Raw genomic sequence first — 27,246 nt, forward strand, 5'->3', positions numbered from 1 at the left:
AAAAAAAACCCCAAAAAAGGTAAATCTGTTTCAGTTTTGAGTTATCTGTGAATTCAGATACAGTCACTAGACTGTAAACTTTTGGGGGAGGAGATGGGCTCACCACAATTGTACAACTGACAATGTTTAGTTTAAGACATTCTGAAGAAGCTCTGAAGATACCTTTTAATACTTACTACTAATACTCTGGAAAATGAAAAAAAATCCGTTAGCCTTCATCCTAATTGTTAGAATCAGGACAGCAATTGTAGACAGTCCACTTTCAAAGTGCAGCTAAATAGGGTTTTATTATGCAGCTCCTTCAAGTTGTACTGAGTAAGCTTTATTTTGAACCAGTTTTGCTTTAATTTCTCAAGAAAAACTTCACTCGTCCTCATAAGCTTACATTGCTTTTTGATATGCAAAAATTTACAGACTGTGCTTGATTCTGACCCTCCCATATTTCAGTATGTGCAAACTCTTAGGGATTTAAATAGTCTTTCTCCCTCTCAGTTCAGTCTGATCTTTAAAACAGCAAGGATTATCCAGCCCTCTAAATTAAAGACAGGGTGAACTGAGTAACTTATATAACTGGGACTTTTTAATTGGCCCAGTTCTCCCACAAAATGCAGCTCTTATAAATACTAATAGGCACTATTGCCACAAATTCTCTTATTTTTGCAAGTTTCACTGATTTACTGGTTGTTAGCATTTTCTGCAGTTAAGAAGTCAATAATGCTGAATTTTTATAAAGACACAAAATGTAGTTCTAGCCTTCAAAATTGACTTGTGTCTAGCAATGATGTTAAGTCAACCTAAATTTGCTGAAGATAGTAACAAATGTAAAGCTAATGAAGGTGCCACATTTGCATGAATGTTTTTTAATTTTAAGAATGCATTCAAAGGGAAGGGGCAAACCTAATTATTTTAATACAAACTTGGCTAAGTGCCCAATTGCCTCATTTAAAACTGTGTGTGTGGGGAGGCTGAGGAGTTTAGAAAAGTCCAAGTAACCAAATATCCAGGTTACTGGAAAGTTAAAAAGCTAATGCAACTGTATTACATCCGGATAAAAAACATTATTCAAAAGCAATTCAAATACCGAAAAAGATTTCAAATTGAATAGTTTATTAACATGGTAGTCATCTTTGTAACATGTGCACACACACTCGCACACTCTGAATAATCTGCCTGGAAAAAAAGAGGTCTTAATATATATGCTGGGGGAAATTAAACATTAAAAATCTTTAGATTTTCATAATTATAGGCAATTATGTCCACATCACTTACAAAGCTATTGCCGAATCTTTCCAAGGAAGCAGAATTTGGGAGAAAAAAAAAATTCTTTTTGGGAAAATTCAACAGTGGCATAGCAGAGCTCTCAATATGAGAAAGCTGACATAATGTGGACCTTTGCTGTGAAATTTGTCTTTGCAAAATATGGGGAGAAGTTTATCAATGGGCAGAAAATAAGAAGGCGGTGTGAAGTAGGCTTTTGCAGAGTCGATTTTCCTCACAGTATTGTGCGGGGGTCATTGAGAAAAATGCTTAGTCCTTCTCTGGAACCAGTTTCAGAACTTTTCCAATCGCAATGGTCTTACCTAAACCAAGGAGACAAACAGTAGTTACATATACTGTGAAAAGAATTTGTAAGTCTCTAAGAACATGAAAGCTTTCCCCAAAAATACAGGCTCTCCAGAGTATTAGAAATAATACAGAGAATAAATTGTTGTATTGTAGAATGAAAGCACCAGTGTATTTTAAAAGCACAATAAAATCTTAAAAATAGTAAACCTGTTATTCTCACAGTGAAGAATACAATGTGGGTCGTGGAAAGCCTGCTCTATATTCATCTAAGGAGAAGGCAAGGCAGAATCATTCTACCAGATCTATTTACTGCTTTTAAAGATAAATTATTTTAAATATGTCCCACAAATCTACGAGTTTTACCAGGGTGACCATGAGTTAAAGCCCAACGTACAACCCCCCTTATCTTCTGTAACTTTAAATAGAGAAACTATGGTATTCATATTGTAGGTGGATATTCCAGGATGCATTAAGAAAACAGTGCTGGGAATTTTTCAAATTCAACCTTTTGTTTCACAGTGCACATTTCTGTACATTATTCCTCTAAAATAAAACACACTTTTTGTTACTAGCAAGAACTCTGCACAATGACAACAATTTGCTTAGATTTACTTTTCCATTGTTACCCAGATAGTGATTTCCACTAGATACCAGCATTTTAATCCCTCATTGCCATGCATGATCTCCTATTTCAAATAACTGTATTTTTGCAGCAGTTAATAACTGTTGATCAAGCAGTCTTACCCTCATCTCTTAAGGTAAAGCGACCCATCTGAGGGAAATCTTTGAATGTCTCAAGGCAGATAGTTCCTGCTGTCCTTAAACGGGCAATGCATACTTGATCTTGTTTCACAAAACGGGGCCGTGTCTTACTTTTTTCTCCTGTTTTTTTGTCTACCAAGCAGATTAAGGCCTGTATAAGAAAAAAATTAATAGCTGTGAGTGCTAAAATAAGGGTTATTTTTTCTTTACGAACAAAACTGAAGTGGTCTAAGAAAGAAAATACTTAGAAACAAATAAAAAAAAAAATTATAAGATTTACTGCATAAGAGAGTCAATCATGACTTACCATACTTTTCAGAAGGCTTATGCTAACAGTTACAGCCATTTTTGGTTGTGTTATGGTACTGACCAAAGATTCCATTCAAGGCTGGAGCTTTGTTGCATTAGTTGCTCTACAGATGTACATCATGACAGAACTCCTCACCCCAACAAGTGGATTGTCTATATTCACATCACAACTTAAAAGGACACTTACTGTTATCTCAACTTCTTCAATACAGGTGTGGATGTGCAGCACAGCATTATAACCTGGGCAGATAATGGATTTGTGCTCAATTATCACTATCTGCAAAACAATTAAAAATAAGTGCATTTTTCTTCATTTCAATTATAAAAGAGCAGAGAATAACCAAATACAGAACTATATTAAAATGTATAGTTGAACAATACACAGACAGCAAATTTTTGTGAAAGAAACAAAATTTATAAGCAAATAAGTTGTTTATAATATGGAAAATAAAATTGAAGAATTGGCCTGACAAGATCTTGCTTTCACAATTATAGGTATCTAAAACTTCACTGAGAAGTTACATTCAAAACAAATGATATTTTAAAAAACTGAAATTAATGATGTCAGAGTGTTAGGTATATATGTTATTGTCAATTTAGAGATATCATAGTGAATAAGAAATATGAACTGAAACTTCAAAATACTGAAGTTTAGATTTGGTGAAACACAAGCAAAATATTTTAATGCTTTTACTCATTTATACAGCAATTAAATGCTAGTTATTCTACCTGGGCATCAAATGTGCGTCCAGAATGACACAGGTTGTTGGGATCACAGAGAATAAATCCTGGAAGGATCTCTTCCTCTTCAATTCCCTTCAGTCTGATCTTTAGATTTTCACCTGGGGCTACTGAATCAGTTTCTACATCATCAGAAAGGATTCCAAGAACTTCCACATTGTGCTTAAAGAAAGCAAAAATGCAGTTTTCTATTCTGAATATTTTAGTCTGGTACAAAAATCATTGTAATACAACAGGATTTCAATAAATAATTCCATTACAGTTTAAATTCATTATATTTGGTTCTGCAAGCTTCAGAACATTTAAAATATTTGAATGATGAGTTACTAATATTTAAAATAGAATATTTAAGCAAATATAATTTAATATAATTCTATAGTACATCCAATTATATATAATTAGAGTATATTAATATAATTATATAGTATATTCAATGGAAAGCAAATTTAAAAAATATCCACTATTTCTCAAAGTGAAATGAGTTTATAACTTATAAAGAGATGAGAGATACAATGGATGTGTATTATCTAAGAAGAATGCAAAAACCACATTATTGTATAGACGCGTTACATTCAAAATATAACAGTCTGAACATTAACGCAATCCAGGAAATCCCAGAATCCCAAAATTCTACAAGATTTCCTGGAGAAGATGATAAAAATACCAAATGTATATTAATGAACACTCTCCAAGCAAACACCAAAATGTATTTCCTAGTGTTCCTATATGTTGTAACCTCTCTTCTGATTTTTGTATCTTTACACAGTACTAAATACCAACAGAAAATAAATATTGAAAAGGCAGAGAAGTTAAAAAAGGAGTAGTTTCAGAAAGAGGTCCATTGTTCTGACTTCCTGAAGTTTTAGTTCAATCCTCATTAGCTGCCAAAGTAATTAAAAAAGTGTGTCATCAAAAGCACTGGCTAATTACCAAATACAAATTCTGTAACCGTTTAGTTAAAGCCATTTACAGTTTATTAATTTCTCCTAATCAATCCCAAAATAACATAGGTGTCAGATACGTGTCAAGCAGTTTTATAAAAAGCCACTGTCTGTTAAATTACCTTAAAAACTGAAAAGCATAATCTCAAACTGTCTAAGTTTAGTTTCAACTTTCAGCAGCTCTTGAGAAAGGTGACATGGAAGTCAATCTAATTAACATATTTTGATTAGGAAATACCAACTTTCAATAAGCTGCAGATTTATTGTACGTTTGAGTATTGAGACATTTTCTAGCAAACTACCTCAGCCTACAGAATTGGAAAAAGTATCAGCTTAAATCAAGATGACATGAATAGATAAGAACAAAATTTCCAAACCCTTTTTGTAAGAAACCAATGGAAACAAATACCACCATTAGTTGAGTACACTATTCTCATCCACTGCCTCTCCCCAACTATGTTTTCACATCCTTCATTTTTATATTTTCACATTCTTCAGGGCAGCACAATGATTCCAAATAGTGATCCTGCATTATGGAACAGCTACGTACCTGCACAAACAACCTATTTTTAACTAAAGCAAACTTTAGGTCTTTCACTGGAACACACTACATACTGTTTGCATCCTTTAATTTTTTTCCTATTTCCCTTTGGGGAAGGGAAAAGAAAAAAAAGAAAAAAAAAGGGGAAAAAAGAAGGACCCACAGCAGGAAAAAGGTTTTGTGGGCCAACTGTACAAATGCAAAGTAAAACACAGTTCAAATAAACTATGATGATTTGTAGTCCAGCAATTGAGTTTACTAAGGAGAGACAACCTGAGTTCTGAATGCTAAGGAAGTAAACCAAATACACACACACCTGGAAACATCACTCGTACAACACGAAAGCTTAGTTGTGTTCAGCTGAGCAATAGAAAATTTTCTGATTTAAAGTAATGAATATCTTTAAGAATCAAGCTCTTTTTTAGCGTAGTAACATTTTTTAGTATCTAAACCTTACCATACCTTGTTTGGCATCATCACAAGCTGTTGTCCTTTGCAAATAGAGCCCGACTCCAGCTTCCCAAGGACCACAGTGCCCATATCCTTCACAAAACGAAATTATTACATAAAAATTGAAAACATCTTTCTGAAGAGTCTGCTCTATTTATGATTTAAGTATCATTGCTTTAACTCTATGAAGTTATTTAGCACTGCTATACTCAATGTTTTGGAATCTGTTCTCATGAAAGATTACAGATTTTAAGAGTCTCATATAATGCCAAAATTACTTACTTCCCCTCCCTGCCTCTATTCTACAGTTGGAAATGTAGACATATCAAAGAAAAAAAAATACCCTCTAAAAACACAGTAAATAGTCCATCTACTGCTTTCTGAAAACAGTCCATTTATACTTTCAATCCTATTATTTTAATTTGTACCTTATATTTATCCACAATTGGCAGCCTGATTGGTCCATCAACTGAACGGTTGAAGTTTGGCAAATTATCCAGGTACGGAATAAACGGTAATCCACTAAAAGAGCAGAAGGCATTCGTTTCAATTTTGTGAGCATCCTTCTATTTAAAAATTACTCCGAATGGATAAATGCAGTCCAACAAAAAGAATGATTTTCATTCTGTCATCATTAAGAACAGTGACCTCTAAGACAGTTAAATCTATCATAACATCCCATCATTAGTGTCCACTTTACCCTAGCTAACATGTTAATAACCAGGAAGTGCATGTAGTTCTTAAGTTATGTTACAGACATATTTTACACAAATTAATTATTCCTTTGAGAATCTTCCTAGATGTGCAATATGTTTTGGAAATACAAAACCATAAGCTAGGTCCAAACATGATTTTCATTAATGTGTTTTAACTGCCACGAACAATACTGGAAAACATGACATCCAGCGAGACACATGGCTTGTCACTAATTATAATACAGCTTCAAGCAAACTGTTCACATCAAACAATTACTCATTCTAGCAACATGTCAACTGCAGCATCACTGGAAAATTCAAGGGCAAGTATGGCACTCAACTCACAAAGCCAAAGAATACTGCTAATACCATTACAGAGTCTGCTAACTTTAATCTTCTGCAGTTAGCAACTGCTTTTATTTGGCTCATTGCATGGCTGTGTTCTTGTTGCCCTGACTGTATTTCCTCAAGCACTTTAGAGCACAGCTACAATATACCATGCTATACTTCTTCCTAGCTTCACTGTAGCATTTACTTTTATTGAAATATGGCAAATATCCAAGTTGTTCAATTTAAGATACATACATATACCAAGGACAGAATTCTGACTGTTCTTTAAGGTTTGCTCCAGTCAGTCCTGAGCAGGGCATGAAATGAATATCCTTTTTGGGATTGAAGCCAACTTTCTTCAAAAATGGCACCAGCTTCTCTTTACATTCCTCGTATCTATTAAAATGACAAGCAGATGAAGATAAGTTTCAATTATTCCAGCATGACATAATACTGTGCTTTAAAAAACCAACAAAACCCACAGACATTTAATTTTCATCAGTTAAATTATTCTGTGAGCAGCAAGCAAACCTAATACAGCTTAGTGGCCTATTTGCATCTTCTCCCCAATCTTCCAGCACAACTTGGTATTGTCTATTCCCCCTCATTCCTCTGCTCCATAAAGCATCATCAGTTTTCTCCATATACCTCAATTACTGGGCTGGGTAAGCAGCAGCATATGCTATATCTGCTTTTACACAAGAGATCCAGGCCAAGATAGCAGGAGAGACCAAGCAGACAGCTACTGAGGTCATGCTGCAGGCTTTCACTTTAGTGGTGGCTCGGTCTCCTCCAATCTCCTACGTAATTTCCTAAGACTTAATGCTATTTATTTCTATTATACTTCTTCCCCTCAGTCAGTTTCAGCTGAATTCAATAATGTCAGAAGGTTGGGGCAGGACCAAGACAGCACAATCGGGCATGTCTTACTCTCTTAGTAAACTAGGCTGATGTTGTAAGGTTGCATAGTCCCTCATAGCTTTCCACAAAAACTTTCATGATTCTTGACAGTGCAAGTTCTCTGACAACTCTTCTTATTACACTGTAGAAGAAAACCGTATCCCGTCATTACACAAGTATCTCTATGGAAGGACTAAGTTACACTTTTTAGCATCCAGCTTAAAGGGGTGAGAAGAAAGATGTGACAGAAGCCACAAAAAGACCTAAGTTTTGACACTTAGGAAAATTAAAACGCTTTAGTAACAATTGAGCGTTACGGCAGAAAACAATAACTTAATCCTTTTTATTAGTTATTTAAATATTACATATTGACTTTCTAGTTATTTTTACCTGGCCTGTATCATCGCAAGATCCCCTCCCTCAACCCTTCTCAGACTGTAATCACGAACCACTTTAATATATTATTTGCTTATTCAATTCAGCTTATCATAAAAGAACAACTCCAAATAATACAGGGTGGACACATAAGGTGAACAGGATAATGCTGTTCTCACCAAATCTAAGCTAGGAGTTTAGCAGAAACGTGGCCAAGCAATCAAGAATCTGGCAACCTAACCTACTGAAAACAGAGTTGCTTTCTTTTAGGTTCAGTATAAAGTTTCCAAGTCAACAATTAAACTGTTAGAATGCATGGATTTATTAGATATGGCTGCATGGATCCAAACAGTTGAAAGTGAATGTTTTAAAGCAGTGGAGAACTTCAAGCTTAGTTGAGAGGCACTGTCCTAGGCACTACGCTTCTGTTTTTCCTCCAATTTTGATAACCTCTGTCTTTAGTCCACCAGTCTACCATTCTTGCAGCAAAAATGGGATGCAGAAAAATTACTTTACTTAGGAATTATTTTATTTCAGTATCTTTTAATGAAGATTAATTTTTTTAAATATTAAACTCACCTTTCATTACTCCAGTTTACAGTTGGATCATCCATTTTATTAATAAGAACTATTAAATGTTTTACACCTGCTGTTTTTGCTAACATGGCATGTTCTCTTGTTTGTCCACCTTTCTCAAATCCAGTTTCAAACTCTCCTTTTCTTGCAGAAATAACCTAATTAAAAATACACATTTTAATAAAAGTTCTACAATTCTCTTAACAGAACAATTGACAATGGGTAATACTGCCTTATTCAAAAATAACTTTGAGTAGTCAAAACTGGTAAAAGCTTTGAAAATGCACTGGTATATCCTCAGTATTACCCATTAGTTTCTACACTGACATATATAAAAATCACATGACACCTGTGGACAATTTTATGAAGCTGTTAAGTTACTCCAAAAACCACTCAACTTGGTAGACTTAAGATTTGAAAATTTTGCCCACTGTAACTAACCAAAAGAGTAAACAAGCAAACAAAAAATAAAAATCAAAAGCTTAATTCCACAGTATATCCAAAATAAAAGAATCTGATTTGTCCTTACCAGCACAGCAAGATCAGCTTGAGAAGCCCCACCAATCATATTTGGAACAAAGCTCTTATGTCCAGGAGCATCTAGAATAGTGAAGTGTTTCTTCTCAGTTTCAAAATAGGCACGACCCACTTCTACTGTTTTACCTTTGTCTCGTTCTTCTTGGTTTGTGTCTAAGGCCCATGAAAGGTACCTAAAAAAAACCAAACCAACCCAAACATTCTATTTTTGTATTATTTTTTTACTAAATTTATGTATGATGATTTGTTCATCATAAAATGTCTTTTTTTCTGCTCAACTATTCTAACCACCTCACCATTACTGAACTTAAGCATTTCCAAGACCAATAGTGACTTTTTATTGAATGTTTTATGTATATATAGTGAGCTGTAGTGCCCAGTGCTAGCTCTCCCTCACATACCTAGAAGGATGCAATTCTAAAAACCAATTTTCAATTACTAAGTTCTCCATGTATGACCTAATCTCAAATACTTTAAGCTTTGCCTCAGTTTGAAAAACACTTCTGGATCAAATACAAAACAATTCCTCTTTCTCAGCATAATTAACTAAAAAATTAGGTCTGATTTGCACATATTCATATTATGAGAACTATTATTATTAGTTCTCATTTATTTGCACATATTAATCAGAAGTTGGCTATGAAATAGACACCATCTTTATTAACCCTATCTTTGATACTTTGGTCATATCAACTGTTGTCCCCTCCTAATTATATTTTATCCCATTGGCCATTGACAAACAAGTTAGATTTCAGTTAGACAGAAGAACTGAAATTTCAAAAAAAGATTATTTAGCTCCTTCAGGTTTTGTGCAAATTGGTGACTGGAAAGAGGAGAAAAAAAATTAATACTCTCACTAAGGAGAAAAAAAGTAGTAATAACTACATGGAACATTGGCTTAACATACCAATATTTTTCACCATTAACAGCAGCTTATAAAGACCTTTAGCTTGTCTTTTGTATTGACTGGATAATGTCTGAAGAGACTCTGCTAACTCAGCTGACCAGTGATCAGGGAGGGAGTGTCAGGGACTATTAAATACAAAGATGTCCTTTCCAGCTCAAGAGATTCCTGACTCAGAGAAAGCACTAAACATTGGGAATTATGGATATATAATTGCAGTCTTCCCCAGGCAGCAGCTATTTGTCACTGATCGAGGTAGAGATAGCATGCTAGATGGCTTTTGGTTTGTACCAGTATGCATGCTCCTATGTGTTGTAATATTCACCATGGCCTGTGTTTCTGGAAGATTTCAGCCAAGCCAAAGGTCAGGTTTTACTCAGCTAACAAGAGTCAAGCAAGAATCTATGTGTGGTAGCTGGATGGGAAGTCCTTTTTGCACACAGGGTTTTTTAGGGAAAGATGCATTTCTGACTGAAATGTCAACTCTGCACTACAGTATAGAATTTTCTGAATCACAAAGTAAAACTGCTCTAATTTCAAGAATCTCAATATACGAAGCGAGCGAACAAGATCTTTGATAATGACACAGAAGTACATCATACTTTGTGTTGTATATCATGACACATTTTAAAGAATAAAAATAGCATTCAAGGAGTCATTTCCTGCAACTCACTCTCTAAAAGAGGAGGAGGAAGAGGAAAACTGTTTTTAAGCTGCCCAGGGTTTTTGAGGAAGGTCCTGAAATATTTATTACTATGGTCAACTCCCAACACGGGCATGATGCTTGCTTGATAAAAAGACCGTATGTCACCCTTTCTATCCCCCGCCCCCCCCCAACACAATTATTTCACGTCAATGCCCATCCCTTGAGTGTTCCATTGCTGCTCTACCCCTAAGGAAGTCTTCAGCTGCTTTTTTCCAGAGCCCTTTGAACCCCTATTTTCCTCCACCGCAGCCAAAAATGGAAAGCTTCCAAAGGAAAATCAAATTTCCAGGAGCTGTTTGAAGGAGAAAGCAGGCTGCTATATGTGCTGTATATACACACACAAAACCAAAAACCAACCAACCAAAAGACAACAACAAAACCCAAAACAAACAAGAGGCCCCCAAAAAATCCACACGACAGCAGCATCGTCTTGCCTGGAGGAAACTTAAGAACTGTGGACCCTATCTTTATTTATATAAAAATGAGATATAAGGTGACAGCCAAAACTATTCACTCGCTCTCTCCTCATGTCTGCCAAACTGACAGCTTTAATCTCTGTCCCTTAGATATCTCTGCTGTTTACAGGTGAAAGACATACAGATAGAATGACCCCAAGAGCTGCCTGAGAAAAGCGTCTGCCTTGTATTCCTTTTTACCAGCTAGGTTTATCAAAGTATCGGAGCAGCAAAACATGTTCCAATGTGAATCGTGCTGTTTCATAGTTTTAGTTAAAGTAGTACTAGAGGAAAACGAGATTCTTCCCCCTACACTCGAAACCCATACCAGCAGGAAGCCCGTGCTACAGGGACAGAGACTAAAAAACAGTTTCCCACTTTCATCACAGTCCAAAGAGAAAGGCATGCTATTATCTTCAGTAAGTTCATACCATGTTTCTCTGTTTTTTTCTTTAGCTTCTCTTTCATATTTTTCAAGTGTTCTTTTGTCAACCATTCCTGTCAAATACCTAAGAAGGGGGGAAAAAAAAGGTGCAATTTTACATAAGCAGAAACATAGTTCCAAATAGTTAAATACTTATACAATCCCCACAGATTATTTTGAAAAACTGCAACAGTCTGATGCATGCAGCAGTAGTATTTTTTCTCCACAAAAAGCCACACCATTATCTGATATGTAAAAGTACACCAGTACCACTTTAGCAGAAGTATGAGGAATGTCTTTTTTTAAGCCTAGTTGTAAAATGTTCTGCAGTGGCAAGTTTTGAAAAGGAACTACATCTGTTAAGTCCGTTTCTGAGACTAATCTAATATTTCAAAATTAAGTAAAAACTGGGATAGGAGAATCTTTCACACACACACCACCCCACACCACCCCCCCCATTTCTGAAATGTAAAGAAAAATATTTTTGGTTTCATTCTTTTTAGATAGAACACAGAAACTGATATTTTAAGAGAGATCTTTCAGTTATGAAAAGCAGCAAGTAGTGTACAGTTTTATTATATTAAAACTTTCATATTTTTCCCTCAGATATTTGACCTGATCTAATAGCAGTAATAGACTTAGTTTATAAGGAAAATTAATGATAACAGTAAATAAAGGGTTAATGAAAAAGTTGGTACAAGCAACCAATTTTATTTTTTTTTCCCCTTACAACAAAGCGATATTCTGCAAAAATGAAAGACTACAAAAAAGCTTTAGGAACATAACACATCAGTAGGAGAGTTAAGAATAGGCATCTCCTTGTACAAGGAGAATACTCAGACACATCAGATAATAAAATGCTAATTTGCTCCAGTATGAACTACAAGGTTAAATGTGGCATGACAATTCCAACATTCCAGTTTGGTCAAAACAAAACAAGATGAAAATGCCAAGACAAAGACCTCCCACTTTTGCTGAGAATATTTTTTTAAAATCATAGAAATACTTTGCATCAGCAGGATAGCATTTATTTCTTCATGTATTACTTTCCATTTCTTGTTTTTCACAAACTGTAAGATCTAGCTGCATTTATTTACTTTTGCCTTATAAAAATATTGCAGTCTCTAGATACTGTTTCTAAAATAGACTTAAAAGATTAACTATTATAATTTCACATTTTGAAATCAAATTATGCTTGACAATGTTAGCACCAGGGAATAAGAATATTTTTTTTTTTAAATCTTCACAAAAAGGACAAAGTTTAACAAAGGGTATAAAGCAGTTTCAAATAGCATTTTAAAATGATGAAGAAAAACAGAGTCATGTTCTAAGAAAGGGATTCAGTTTTTTTAATTCGATAATGTATGCTTTTGCATAGTTGTTTCCATTAAGTAAGTGAAACTCCTATAGCAGTAAAATTAGACCTGCTGGAATTAAGAAATTCCAAAGACAATAAGTAACTAAATTGACAGGGAGAGTAACATTTTATTATAAAAACATTAATCTATGCTGATTAAAGCCATAAAGAAAATATTACTCATTTTACTTAATGTATTTTTAACTCACAAGAACAGCAAATCTAAAAATTTTTTTAAGAGCTTCCTTACATTATTTGTCCTCCAATAGTTGACTTGCCAGCATCTAAAAAAAAAAAAAAATTAAGTCATTCACAATTTAAAAGAAAATCCTAGAAAAAAGAAAACAATTATGAACAAGACCATCTAATTTATTTCCAAAGATACATTTTTAATTGTAGTCTAAGTTCTTTGAAGCATGTCTCAGCTTCCCTTGTTTCCATAATAATTGTCAATTCAATTACACTGAATTTTGAAAATTCTGTTTTTATACATATAAACTTGGCATTATCCATAACAAAAACACCCTTAACAAGCAGTGATCTAGCAAAAGCGTGGGTTAAGAGTGTGGGAAGCTCTTGCAAAAGCCCCTTCCCTGCTTCCTTTCTCCCTCGTCCCTAACTTCTGTAGGCTGCTCTTCAATATTGGGATGTACCTCTGCCCACTGCCTCTTTACTTTGTGTGACTCCATTCTGAATTTACCCGAGGAGTAAGTTACAGTACTTTTAAGGTGATAAGAGACTATATAAATGAAAATACAGAATTTACTGTAAAACTCGTGATTCAATAATTCTCCTGTACTTTCGACACCACTTAAAATTTTTCTGAAGCTTGTTGAAACCATTCAATTGGGACGTTTTGCTATAAATGTTTCTTTTAACCCTGAATTATTTTAATCTATTGTTTATAGCTCTACAATTTTTAGTATTTTGAATAATAATTTTTAAATTTAATAACAATTAGTAAGAACCCTCTGAAAATATTTAAAACAAGCAGAAAAGGAGCACTGCTTTCCGATTTTGTTCTTTGGATCATAAACACAGATAAGTCACTTAAGCACTCAATAGAGCAGGTATTTGAGAAATCATGAACACAGACACTCTATCCTTGCCACTCTACCCCTGAAAGACCTTCTTTAAGTTTTTTAATTTTCCCAGAGCAGCTTCATTAGAATGAATGCTTCTATTAACCTCAAGACATGGTGAATACATACATCCCTACAAAGAACAGGATTAATTTCTAATCCTCCGAGTTCCAGGTAATACACAACACAAAGATCCAATTACTTCACATTCACTTACAACTTACCTACATGCCCAATGAATACTACATTTACATGCTCTTTTTTAGGAGCACCTGGTGGTGCTACAACAGATTTCGGTTTTGGTATTTCCTCCTCCTCTTCCATCATTTCCTGAGCGCTTTCTTCAGAAGGCCCTGCATCCCCTGCAGGACCACCTCCTAGCTCTGCTTCACTTGTTTCTTCTTTGTGGTCCCATGACTCTTCCGGGGACATTTCTGTCTCTCCATTTTCCACTAAAAATTAACCAGTTAGATATATTCAAATAGATAATGAAATTAAAATCTATGACTATGGAGAAAAGCCCCTGCCCCAAAGATGCAATCAAAAGACTTCAACTATCCAGTCTGTTAATGTCTTCGTATATAAAAATGGGCAACTGCTGCTTGTTTCTGAAATGATTATTACTGGGAGCTTTCAAACTAGCTTGTGCACTTACATCAGAGAACTATGATTCACAGGGATTAAGAGACTTCTGTTTTAACAAGGCAATGATTTTACAAGGAAAAAACAAATCTGAAGATCCACTCAGACCATCATGCTGGTCTGAATCCACAGACAGACACACACTACCATATGTTTAGAAAGAAAAGGAGAGGGATAATGGTTTAAGTCCTCTCAAAAGCCATACAAATACAAGGAGAAAGATACAATTTCCATGTTCTGATTGCTCATATTACTGATCACTTAAACGTTTTTTCTTAATCACTATTTCATACATATTAATGGGACTATTTTGTAATACGAAATTATTTTTTAATAAAGCACTGATGCTTTTTCAGTGTCCAAGTAATCGAATTGCATCTGTCAATGCATACTAGTGTTCCATTACCTCTTTCCTAATCTAAATATAAAGACACAACAAAAATTAGTAAGGACCAAAAATGCAAAGGCTTAATAAGGTATTCTTCAATTTTGTTTGCAATGATTCAGCAAAAGCACTATAGTATTATTTTATAGTACTATCATAGTGAAATCGAACAATTCTTATCTTACCAACAGATTCTGAAATTTCCATGTTAACAGCAGCATTTGAACCTAAGGGAAAGGGGAAAAAAAAAAAAGGAATCACTAAGGACACATATTTACCACGATAGTATCTAGAACAAAGAAGAATGGAGTGACTAAATTAATAAAAGGACAGTTCAGATGTTTGGGCACTTGCCAATGCTATTTAATATACAGATTCATTTTTAAAAATTCTGCTTCATGCAAGCTTTATGACCTTCAATAAACCACTTGGTCTTTATGTGCCTTGCTCGACTGGCTATAAAATTATAAATAACCACAGACAACCACACTGCATTACAACAGTAGTATGAGGATAAAGAGAATGAAAATTGGAAAAGGTTCATAGAGATTTTTAAAAAGGAGATTCTTTGCAATAATTTTAAAAAAATCATGTTTAATGGAGCTGCGTTGCGTACCGTCAGAACATGAAAACAATTACCTTCACAAGAGGCTGTTTGCTCCTCTGGAGAAGTTTCTACAGGTGCGCCTGCAGAGAAAAAAGTTTAACTTTTAAAATACACTGATGTAACCAATTTCCACACTTAGGCATAAAAGACCATCTCCCAATTTTATTGCAAGAAGTGTATTTAAGAAGAAACACCTCCCCCCCGAAAACAGTACTAAATATAGTCTCTAAGCACAAATACTTCTGAACACTGCCTAAAAGTTGTGAAAATAATACACCAGTTCTAAAAACAGTTCAATTTTTTTTTTTCCCCACATGGAAAGATACACTTAAAGCAAGTTTTAAAGGAAGCAATTTTTCTATACATAGTATTTTACCTGCCCATCCTTTTTGGGTATGCTGGCTATTTTAAATGTTAGTATCTAACTGGTGTTTAAAAATGTCAAACCAGTTTCATTGTATCCAAAGAAACAACGTGTGTGTGGTGTCACAACTGTACGGAAAGGTTCTGCCAGCTTCAGCTTATAGGCGTACCTACAATGCTATTGCACCTCAATTTCCCCATAAGCATTGAGTAGAAAATTGAAACAAGCAATTAAGAGTAAATTCTTGAGATCATCTGCAGTTACTAGGGTCAAGAGATGATAAACTCATTCAGACGCCTGGTAAGTTTGCCAGTCCTCTTAAACACCATAATATAGTCACATTACTTGGAGGGCAATCTCACCAGTCATGTGCATATCAAAGCCACAAGTATGTTTTTTGGATAGATCACTCAACCTTCTCATGCACTAAACCATGCTACTAAACTATATGCTGAGGTATAACTAATTATTAAACCGACTAAGAGTGATACATTCCAATTAACAATTACACCACTTGATGTTTTGGGACATTATTCCACATGATCAAGAGGTATTCTATAATTATCCCTAAAACCTTAACCTATTTAGTTTTCTCTTGGCATAAATTCAACTTCATAATTCTTTGAAATAAGTTCATTATCTTATTTTTTTCAGCTACGTACCAAATTCATAGCCTCTATTTAGCTGTACTCCAGCTCTCCTTCAATCCCATTACAAAACCACAGATCTTATAGCATTACTTGCTCTATATGCATGATGGGACCTAAAGATGAAACAAATCCCCTCAAAAGAACAAAAACATGTAGAGAAGGACCTGATACTAAGCCTCTTTGCTTTTGCACTGTTTGCGTATTTGCTGCAGACTTCTATAAACTGGAGCAGTGCTGCAAAAGCTGGAAGAGGGCCAGAGGACAAAGCTTGCAGGCAGGGTGAATGTGGGTCACAGCACAACACCCACTGACCAACAGCAAACAGTGGAGGGGGCACAGCAACACAGAAGATGAAACCGTTCCCTACACTCCTGTGTTATATCATATATGATCTGCACTCCAGGGTCCCAAAACCACAGGAACAAAACTAAGAGAATGATTTAATATAGTAAGTAAAAGCATAAGAATAGATACCTTGAGATTCTTTATAAGAAATGACATATTACTCCCATTTGAGAGCTGGAAAAGACTCAAATCAGCCCATTTATGAGTGTGGTAAGCAGGTGGCACAGAATCTAGGTATGAACCTAAAGCCTCCGTTTTGTAACACATCAGAAGACTGTTGGCTATTTCACACATACTAGGGTTGGGATGCATAAATATTTTCATTACAAGATCATGTCAACAAACTTTTGATTTCACTCCTGAAGTTTGTCCATAATGAAAAACATATTAAATGACAGTATTTATGCGCTTGCCTTGAAACAGAAGCTCTACAAGTGGTTGAAAGTTCCTTAGAAATACATTGTCAATCAACAGCATTCATAATAAACTCAGTTTTTACTTTCTGGTCTGTAATACAGCAGGCATGCAGACAGGAAAAAGAAGTTTCTTCAGAAATAACAGAGAGGAGGTAGGGAAATTGTTAACCTAAAAAGGTCCATCTGTTAAATTTTGTACGAGTCTAGCACACGAGAATCAATAAGACATTTTGTGTATGGATCCTAAACAGTACTAATGCCACACAATCAAGGGGCAACAGATATTCAGTTATGACCACAGCCACTTATTAAATTCTGGTCACTTTGGTACACAAGTGGCAGTCATGCTTTGAAAGAGGACACTGAATTACATTAACATACACTGGTTCTTCAAAGCAGAAAAGGAATACAAAGCACTCCCTAAAAAAGTTCATTGTAAAGAAATCAAGTAAAAAATAAATAATCTAAATTTCAAAAAGAACAGGCTTTAAGTGATAAAAATAAACACACCTCAGTAATTGTTTACTTCTGATAAACAATTTCAGGTTATGTCAGGTTATTTCAGGCACTGGTACATTGCAAACAAATACACAAGAGAAAAGTCTGACTTTAAAGTGTCAGATTTATCATTTGCTCTGTGTGGAAATGAGCAGATTGCCTGAAGTATGCCTTTAAGACAATCACCTGAAAAGAAGGATGCAGTCCTACTGCTTCTTAGACCATTAGGTTGCCACATTTTGCTCTTTGTCATCTCTTCCCTCGTGTCAGCCCTAGTGCTCATATAACCATTAAAAGTCCACAAAGGGAGCTGGTCTGACCAAAAACTGAAGTGGCAAAGAACCCACCAGCTTTTGGGTGGATCAGCACTCTGACACAACCTATCAGCTGGGTGGAAGAGCACTACTAGTGCCATGGCAGAGAGGACAGAAAGGCAATCTCAAAAATTCAAGGAAAAACACTTTACCTTTAAGTTTCAGTTGTGAAACACTTAGGGAATCTTTGGATCACAGAAAAAGGAGATGACAATTCTGAATCTAGTTGAGATATGCTTACTACGTAGGACTCAATACTGGATTAACACATGAGAAGAAGTCCAAACTCCGCACTATCACTGTGGCAAAATGTTTGGACAAATCCAGTGAACTGAAGTAACCTTGCTTATTTTGCCCATGAGATAAAGACAGTCATTGTAACAAAATACCTTTAAAGATGAGGGAAACTGAAAAAGGTTCTAAGTAGTCCTTGTAACTTATGCTGATCTCTCCAAAACATTGAAGTAGATATGCAAAGTTTTTCATTTTGTGTTTTCTGTAACTCAGGAAAGTAACTAACAACATTTATGGTTAACATAGTTTACTATTATTGTAAAAACATCACATAGAGCAAATTAAACACAAATTAGAAAAATCTGTAACACATTTCAAGTTCAGCTTAAAAATTCTAGATCGTCATCTGAAAATCATTCAGATAGGAATCTTGTCATATGAGAGGGATTCAAAATGTAGTTTGTATGAAATCTGGTTTTAAAGTCAGAACATGTCTTAAATGATGCCAAATCTTTAAGTAATGCTTTAAATTCTTGGATTTACATGTGATAACAATTAGATTTTATATAGCATCCTCCATACTCCATCTCTCCTCAAACCGTAAGTCAAGAACTGTTGTTGCAACCTTATTCACTGGATTACACAAGGTGAGCGGTTTATCTTTAGTCCTCTTGAACATCAGAGCCGTAGGACATTTTTTGGAATATCTTTGTTGTCAATGCCAAAGGCAAAAATGGATACACACACTGCATTTATCTACTGGTGGACCATCAGACAAGGATATTATGTAATTCAGAGTCTTGTCAGAAAAAGAATTTTTACTTTATTCATTTTTTATTTTAATACCAAATTCACTGGAGGAGTATGCACACTCCCAATAAAGAGTCCAAAATTGCACAACTTTTAAAACATGGTGACTGGTCTCTTTAAAATACAGCTAATGTCCTAAACAAATACTGCAAGAATCCACTCTGTCTATTTCATTCACACGGCATTCTACTACAGCTGATGAGTTGTTGTGTATTACATCAAGTTTTGTACTTGCATGCATTTTTGTTGTACAATAACCAAAGCTGCACAGGTAGAATGAATTAAAAGTTACCACTCAACCTCTGAAAATGTTGTTTTAAAACAGTATAAGCCAGGACCTTCACAGCATTAACAGTTTAGAATGCTTGTACAGAAACAATAGAAAATTGCTTTATAATTAAATTTATATTAGAATAAAACAAGATTTTCCTATATAGAACAGGTATAGCTGGTAAACTGGGAATCAATGTTAGAACTGCAGTTAAAATACAGTATTAAAGTCAAACTCAAGTGCTAAGCAGTAATGACAACTTCCATCTTTATGTAAACTGTAGTATTTACCAGATGCACAGAATAATCTGAGAGATGTCACCACACAAGCAGATACCGTTCAGTGGTTAACTGGTAACTCCTCAGAAGCAGTTACCTGAGCCACAATGCAAATGCCTTCACAGAATTGATGAGAGGCTGTAATTTGTTGCTATGCATGGCAGCATTCACAGCTCCCAGCCTGCTCTGCTGCTGGAGTGATAAGAACCTAGACAGTACTGGTACCTGACAATTGAGGTAGACTATGGGGTTAACTAAACTGTTTGCACAACAGAGCATAGAGAGAGATTAAAAAAAGAAAAAAGGCAAATTCAGTTTGAAAGAAGTGTCTTATTTACAAAACTTAGATGGTCTGTATAGCGAGTTTGTTGTTGCTCCTGCAATACAGGCAAGTTCCTTCACAGGAATTCCTGAAAGGCTGAAGAGTGAAGAAATGCATGACACCCACCTTAGGATTCCCATCACCTTTTCATATGTGTGATTTGAATACCTGAGTTCAGTACATATTTACACAATAGTCATATAGTCTCAAGAGTTTTCATCAATTACATAACAGATGTTTGCCCCCCTCCTTTTTTTTTTTTTAAATGAAAGCATAAAGGGAATTACACCAGAGTAAAAAATAAAGGTCTGAGTCAAACACACCAAGCATGAGAATCAGAATAAAAAACCCCCAAGAGATTCTTAGTTAACATAAAACCACAAAAAATTACTTTAAGCACAAATAAGTGCTAGAGCTAAACAAAGTATTTAATATTCAATATTTTAAAATATACAAAAAGAAAAGGTTTTCAGGAGTTCACTGTAATTAAGGCAGTTGTTCTGAAAGTTAACTTAAACCCAAAATGACTTTCTTCTTGTCTCTGCCCTGCTTCATAGCCTATGCCCTAGCTTCACCAGTGGACACAGAGATGTATGCCCAGTTTTTAAAATGCACCAATGTAAGAGCAGCTTTAATAGTTTCAACATGACTTCGTAAAATTCACAAAAAAATAAGCACTTGCTTTGTATTCACAGGATTTTACTACATGTTAGCTTAGTAAAAGACCCACCTTTTTCCTTCCCCAGTGAGGACACACCTTAAGTTTATCTTATCTAAAACCGACATGCTTCTTCACAACTAAGTCTAAGAAAGCTTATGGGGATTTTCAGGGAATATAATGAAAAACCCTTTTCCTTAAGGCCAAGTATTTGTGCTCAGTTGGTAACCTGATTTTTGAGACAGACAGTCAAGAAATAAAGCTCTATATTAGAACAGTTAAGGATTCCACTCTCTAACAAAGATATCTCATGACCCAGTCGGAATAGAAATTAAAAAAAACAAAACCAAAACAAAGCCTAAGCACCCCATGGATTTTTTAGCAGGTTAAGCTCAAGATCTTAACATTTACACATAAGAGTAAAATTTACACATACATTCTCAGACTGTTCTAGAGAACACATTTTTAATATTGCATCAACTGTCCTAAACTAACTCTTGTACTGAAATTCAGTGTCATTTTCATACAGACTTCTTCAAAACACAGTCATAAATTTCACTGATTAAATTTTGACTGCTTTATTCCCTCATAATGAAAAACCAAAATAAAACCGTCTTTCTATCTTAGCTTCATACAATCAACTGCTTCTCTTGCTTGCATCTCATCACAAAACAGGAGAGAAATCCCAAAATTCTGGAAGTGGAATTGTAAAACCAGATTGCTAATAGAATCCAATAATGATCCCAAATTATTTTTGTGTTCATTTTGATAGAGCAATCAAGTTTTAAGATAACATCATGCTTTCAAATACATTAAACCAGTAGTCCAAACCAGGGTGCTAAACACACGGTCAGCAGACTGCATGTAGACTCCAGGACAGTTCATCTAGTCCACAGGTGGCTCCCAGTGTTCTGTCTTTTACTGGAGTCATGCAAAGGCCACAAGCGTGACGAATCATTCTAACAGGAGCAACACAATCCTGGCTACCTTCCTGGGGACAGTTCAGATGTAGACAAAGGACATCTGTGTAATACATTGGCACCTGGACTGCATCACACAGGTATATGATATCTGATCATCTGGGAAGTCAGTGCCAAGACATACAGCCTTTCTCTGCACTGACCGTTTTAAAAGAGGTTGTGCAGCTCATCTGTCTAAAGAAGCTAATACAGAAGAACACTGCTCTAGATAATCAAGTGATGACTCAAATCAAGATTTTTTTTTTTATAATAAGAATTTATACCATATACTGGCATTCGCAATACAACACTGATTTGCTGTCATATAAGCAGTTCAAGTTTACAGTTATGAAGTATTAACAGTAACATTACCAACACCCTACTTGTGAGGAAATCATCAGTATATGGCTATTCAAATGTTGATTTGAGTAAACCATGTAATCGCTTAATATGATAGCTTCTTGAATGGTGGACTACTAGTTTTAGACAAACAAGACTTTCTCAGCAAGTTCACATGCAAACTGAAGTCTCTTGAGGACTGAATTGTTGAAGAGTCTTAAAATACAGTCTACAGAGAGTGGTATAAAACAAGACATGACCAGTTTTGGGGAACATGATGATACAGATAACTCATCATCCTACTCTGGAAATTATAGGCTTCAGAACTGAAGCAGAAGATACTGAAACGCCTTCTTTTGTTTCTGATTGGGGGGGGGGGGAATACATGGATGTCCCAACTAGCTACAAGGTCAAGAAAAATGAGGGCAGGGAAAACCAGAAAGACAGATGCTATATCCATTTATTTACAGCATTTGAAGGCTGAGGATGTCCAGCTGCTTGAACATAACTATTTCAAAAGTGACTACTGCAGGCAAGTGAGGGTATTTAGGGAGTAAAGCAATCTAAAGGGCACTGAATCTTAAGCCAGACGTTTGCCTGGCTCAAGACTGTAGGTGCAAATTGTCTAAACTGTAGTCATTAACAAATATGTTCAGAAATTTACTTGAAGTGGTCAAGAGAGCTACTAAATGAAGCAGTAGCACTAATACCACCAAAAGGATAAATGCTGTCTCTCCTTACACTAGCTGCGATGTGTCACACACTTTTTGTTCTTGTTACTTTTGCACTAATGACACATTTTTCTTACAACAACCACTGCATACTTCAAATCATTGAACAATTCAGGTTGGAAGGGACCCCAGGAGGTTATCTAGTTCAGTTTCCTGCTCCAAGCAAAGTCAACATTGAATACTTAAAAATGACTTCCAAAAAGAAGAAAAAACTAACATAAAGTAAAGCCCATACAAGGAAGCTGTGATTAATTTTACCTAGAATCCTTTGAATATTCAAGAACTATGACAAAATTGAACCACAAGACTGCAGGTTGACGATGAATTTTCAGAAATTTTTCACTTCTTTCATACCTGAGATCCAACAAAATTAGATAATAGAAATCTATTAATAATCGGGGGGGGGGGGGGGGGGGGGGGGGGGGGGGGGGGGGGGGGGGGAAGGAGGGAACAGAGAGAATTTAACTATTCCCTTACACCTCCAAACCACATCTTGATACAGAAACAAACAAAAAGCCACCCAAATGCAATTACATCTTATATATACTTACAAAATTAATAAACCATAGTACAAAAATAAGTCATAGATGCTACAGAACAATGAAGCTGCAAGGTGCAGTTGTGATGAAGAAAGTTTAGATGCCCTAACACAATCTACTGTCATTTTATTGACCATCACACGTTGCCTTAACTTAGTTGAGTTTGCTAGTCCAGCAACTGCTATCTACAGTAAGTTTCCCTAGAAGCACAACTTGTTCGTGACATGCCTGACATGCTCACTGGAAGGAACTGTGGTACAGCAATGTCTGTTGCAGACAGAAAATCGAGAAGTCTCAATTTCACCGTTCTGATAGAATCCAACAAACAGAGATCTTATGCACATGAGTTTGACTTAGACACAATTTGATAAAAGCAAGTCCTCGCAGCTACAACATTTGGAACAGATTGGTTTTAATCTGTTCCTTAGGTTCAAAAATTTAAAAAACGTATGCTTTTTTGCATATAATCAAATGATAATTTAATTCCAAACTAATTCTGAAACTATCTGCAAGCAAAAGTTATATTAGTGGTAAACATTGGTCAGATATTCTCCCTAATATACAATTTGCAATCAAAAGAAAGCATGCATAAAACAGAAGTTTTAAAGTAAACTACTTGGAATGCAGGTCTCAGGAGTTTCCCAATTTTAGAAAGTTAACATCTTGTTCCCCAAATGGCTTCTGTGAGTGTTATTTCAGTGCTTTAAACACAAGTGACAGGAATTTTATACAAATTACTAAAAACATGAAGTTAGTGTGCATAAAAGGAAACACTATTACACACTGCAGCCACACAATGGAGATCAGTTCTGTGGAATTTTTCTGTATGCCATGCTGCTACTACACATCTTGACCTACAACATCCTTTGAATTACTAAGGAATTATGACTCGAACAAAACCTCACCAAGAGAAAGTTCCAAGACGAAAAGTGTTACTAGAACTTAACTTTAGGCCAGTTAAGTCCTCAAACTGACACTCAGCTTTTTAGATTCTTCCTAAGAATCAAGATTAATTTAGATCCTTCCCATACAAACCAGTATTTGTACAGATCTCAATACAGATGATAAATAGAAATATTTTTTTCTCACAAAGTAATGAAGAATAAGTATCATGGAACACGTAATTCCCTATGGGAGCAAAAGCAAACTGGGTTGCTGAAAAGTAACCTATTCAGCACCATTGTCTAATCACATGTTGTTCTGACTTATTTCCAGAGCAAGCTCCACCTAGTTCTTCTAGCCAGGAAAGTAGTTGTCACCTTATACGAACATCTGCAAGGACAAGACTGTCAATTACTCTCTGTAACTAAGTACATCAGACTTGGAAAAGTACATAACAAGTATAGTGTTCCAGTTAAGAAAGAAACTGCGTTGGTTTTTTTAACTGCAGATTTTTGTCTGCTTAATCTTAGGGACATCCAAGTTAATTATAGAAACTCAAAATTTTAAACCTTAAAGAAGATATAGAAGCAAGGTGAATTCAAACCAGACAGATTATAGCACTATATAGGAAATATACTCAGCAACTAAGATGGAAAGAAAAACTATCCTGATCACTCCAGATGACCAGGAAGCTTTCAGTAAAGTCATCTCTAGTGTCTGGAAAGACAAAGCTCATCATAGGCCTCAGAAGCAGCAAAAGAGCGGAGAAAAGGAGAGCATGAAGAAATAAATATAATGAGCAGGTGAGGAAATTTAGTTTCAATCCTACAAAAAAAAAATTAAATATAGGAAGCCTTAGAAGAAACAGTACAAAAGTAGCCAGGGAGAAAAAACAAAGTTATTCTAATAACATTCAGAACCCCAAGAAAGTTTTCAGTCACAGTATTGATCACCTAGTTAAAAAAAAGACTTAGATTCAGGATGCAATGGCTGAAAAACACACTAAAATGAATTTTGAAGATTATTCAAAGGTGCATCACATGTTCAGCACAGCCTCAAGCTTTCTACTCTACCTTTACACCTGTGAACCTTAACATATACATTTATCCTAAATGGAATCCAAGAGTCTGCCCATGGCTTCTTGGAAGTATATTTTAATGCACGTACATATTGCCTGCCTGCATAGCACATGAGCTACAATTTCTGATAAAAATCAGGAGTGCTGAATAGCTGTAGAGAACACATAATCTAACATTTGCTCTAACACAAAAAACGGGTTAATATTCTGTTATGAAAATTTTAAAGCTTCATATATGAAAGTTACAGATTTTAGCTGTTAAAATCTGATAACTTTACATACTAGGGAGAGCAAGACTAATTAATATATTAAATCAGAACACAATAAATAATAAGCCACAATCAACAGGAAATTGTGACAAACATAATGTAACAAGTAGTCGCTTTAGTGAAATTAAATTACTAGAATCAATATTTGAAATACTAGCTTGTTTCATATTGTACCAATAGGGATATAGAAAATTATAGAAAAAATAGGAAGGTGTTAAACTATCATACTCAATCAGGTCTCAAACTCCTTAGCTGCAGGAGTTACATTAAAATACTACCACAAAGTTAACTAGCATGTCTGATGTTTGGAAGGACCTTCAGTTTGGAGTGGGAAATTAAAAAGTAGCTCTCCTTTAATTTCCCATATGCAAAGTAAATCTAGTATAAACATTGGTTGTGTACAGAAAGATCCTTTGAAATTAAAAGCAGGGTAAATTTCAAGTTATTCCATTGACTGAGGCCAGCTGGACAAACCTCTCTTCCCTTCTAATAATTTATCAGCATTATATTAGAAAAAAAAAAAAACTGTTTGATATAATCTTCAAAAAGACATTTAAGATACATCTGAATCACTGGTGGCTGAAGCAGTGCTGTTCTCTCCAGCAACGCTATATTTATTACCACCAAAATCTTTGACAACTTCTCTAGTGCTTTCAGAAGAAGAGAGCTACATGGTTTCCTCTCATCACAGGCGACCCTTTGCGAGCAAAGGTACCAGGGAAACGTACACAGGATCCACACACAGCCAGACCACACAGTTACTGCTGCTCCTTCAGCACAATACCTGTGCCGCGGCTTGGCCTCCCGCAGCACACTCCGCAGAGTACCCACCACCCCAGCTGTACCACAGCGGCCTGCAGACCCCCTCCCAAGGCCCCCCCAAACTCTCGGGGCTGCATCAGGCGTCGCAACCAGCTCCTCTACAATGCCCCATGGCTCCTCTGCCCAGACTCTGCTGCCTTACGCCCCTTCCCCCAAACCCCTCTCCTGCGCAAGGCTCCCCCTCGGCGGTACCCCCATCCGCGCCTGCCCTCGCCCCTCGCTGACGAGACCCTACTGCCGTTAGGACCTAGGGCCGCAACCCCCAGGCCGGGTCGCCTCTCGGGCCCCCCCGGCCCAGCGTTGCCCTCCGCGCCCCCCTCCAGCGCTGCCACCCAGGCGCCCCGCCCGCACCCCGCCAGCCTGACCCACCCGGTCCCCGGGCTGCCGGCCGCCTCCCAGCCCAGCCCGGCTCCCTCGCCCGCCCGCCGGAGGCCCTCCGCGCCCCGCTCCAGCCCCGCGTGGCCCTTCCCCCTCCTCCCCCGCGGGGGCCCAACAGCCCTCGCCCCGGGCCCCTCCGCAGCACGGCCCCGCGCCCTTCCAACATGGCCCCCATCCCTCCGCCCTCAGCGCCCACCCGCCGGCGCAGCCCCGTCCCGGCGCGGCAGTTACCGTGGGGCGGCGGCGGCGGCGGCGGCAGGCCGGGCGGGGGCGAGGGTGGCGGCAGGCCGGGCGCCGGGCCCCCCTCAGGAAGGACGGCACGAACTCGGCGGCGTGGACGTTGGGCACGAAGGGCTTGGCGTTGACGTTCAGCTGCCGGCTGAAGGCCGCCCCGAGCAGCTCCTGCTGGGCCTCGGCCTCCGCGGCCGGCGGGGCGGACCCCGGGCCAGCGCCGCTGCCCGGCTCGATGTCCGCCTGATCCCAGCAGTCGGGAGCCGAGTCGCTGCTGCTCCCGCTGCCGCTCCCGTTCGCCTCCATTTTGTGGCTGCCCCACAAGCCTCTGCGGCCCCGAAGCGTCTCTCAGCGTCCGGGGTAAGGGGGAAGCCGGCGGCGGCACCGACTCAGCACTCGCTCCGGCGACTCCGCGTGTACTCCACCGCCCCGACGCGAGCGCAGTATGGCCTCCCGGAGCTCCCGTACCCCCTCCCCACAGCCTCCCCTGCCGCCATTTTAGTAGTTTTTAGCTCCCCGGGGCCTCGTCCCACAGTACGGCCGAGGCAAGGCACGGGAACTACGATGCCCATC

General features: G+C 37.1%; 1 protein-coding gene across 1 annotated transcript; it reads right to left on the reverse strand.

Annotated features, from left to right (window-relative positions):
• Positions 1-1,090: 1,090 nt before the first annotated feature.
• On the reverse strand, positions 1,091-27,044 carry GSPT1 (G1 to S phase transition 1). The gene is made up of 15 exons (XM_050905818.1): positions 26,674-27,044; positions 15,318-15,365; positions 14,864-14,905; positions 13,876-14,103; positions 12,820-12,853; positions 11,220-11,297; positions 8,716-8,896; positions 8,190-8,344; positions 6,591-6,731; positions 5,739-5,832; positions 5,323-5,403; positions 3,367-3,540; positions 2,825-2,914; positions 2,311-2,479; positions 1,091-1,580 (listed from the first exon to the last, which is right to left on the reverse strand). The coding sequence occupies exons 3-15, from the start codon at positions 14,883-14,885 to the stop codon at positions 1,528-1,530; spliced, it is 1,500 nt and encodes a 499-aa protein (XP_050761775.1). The 5' UTR covers positions 14,886-14,905; positions 15,318-15,365; positions 26,674-27,044; the 3' UTR covers positions 1,091-1,527.
• Positions 27,045-27,246: the final 202 nt, after the last annotated feature.

The sequence above is a fragment of the Gymnogyps californianus genome, chromosome 15 (assembly GCF_018139145.2).
Source record: "Gymnogyps californianus isolate 813 chromosome 15, ASM1813914v2, whole genome shotgun sequence".
Taxonomy (NCBI): Eukaryota; Metazoa; Chordata; class Aves; order Accipitriformes; family Cathartidae; genus Gymnogyps; species Gymnogyps californianus.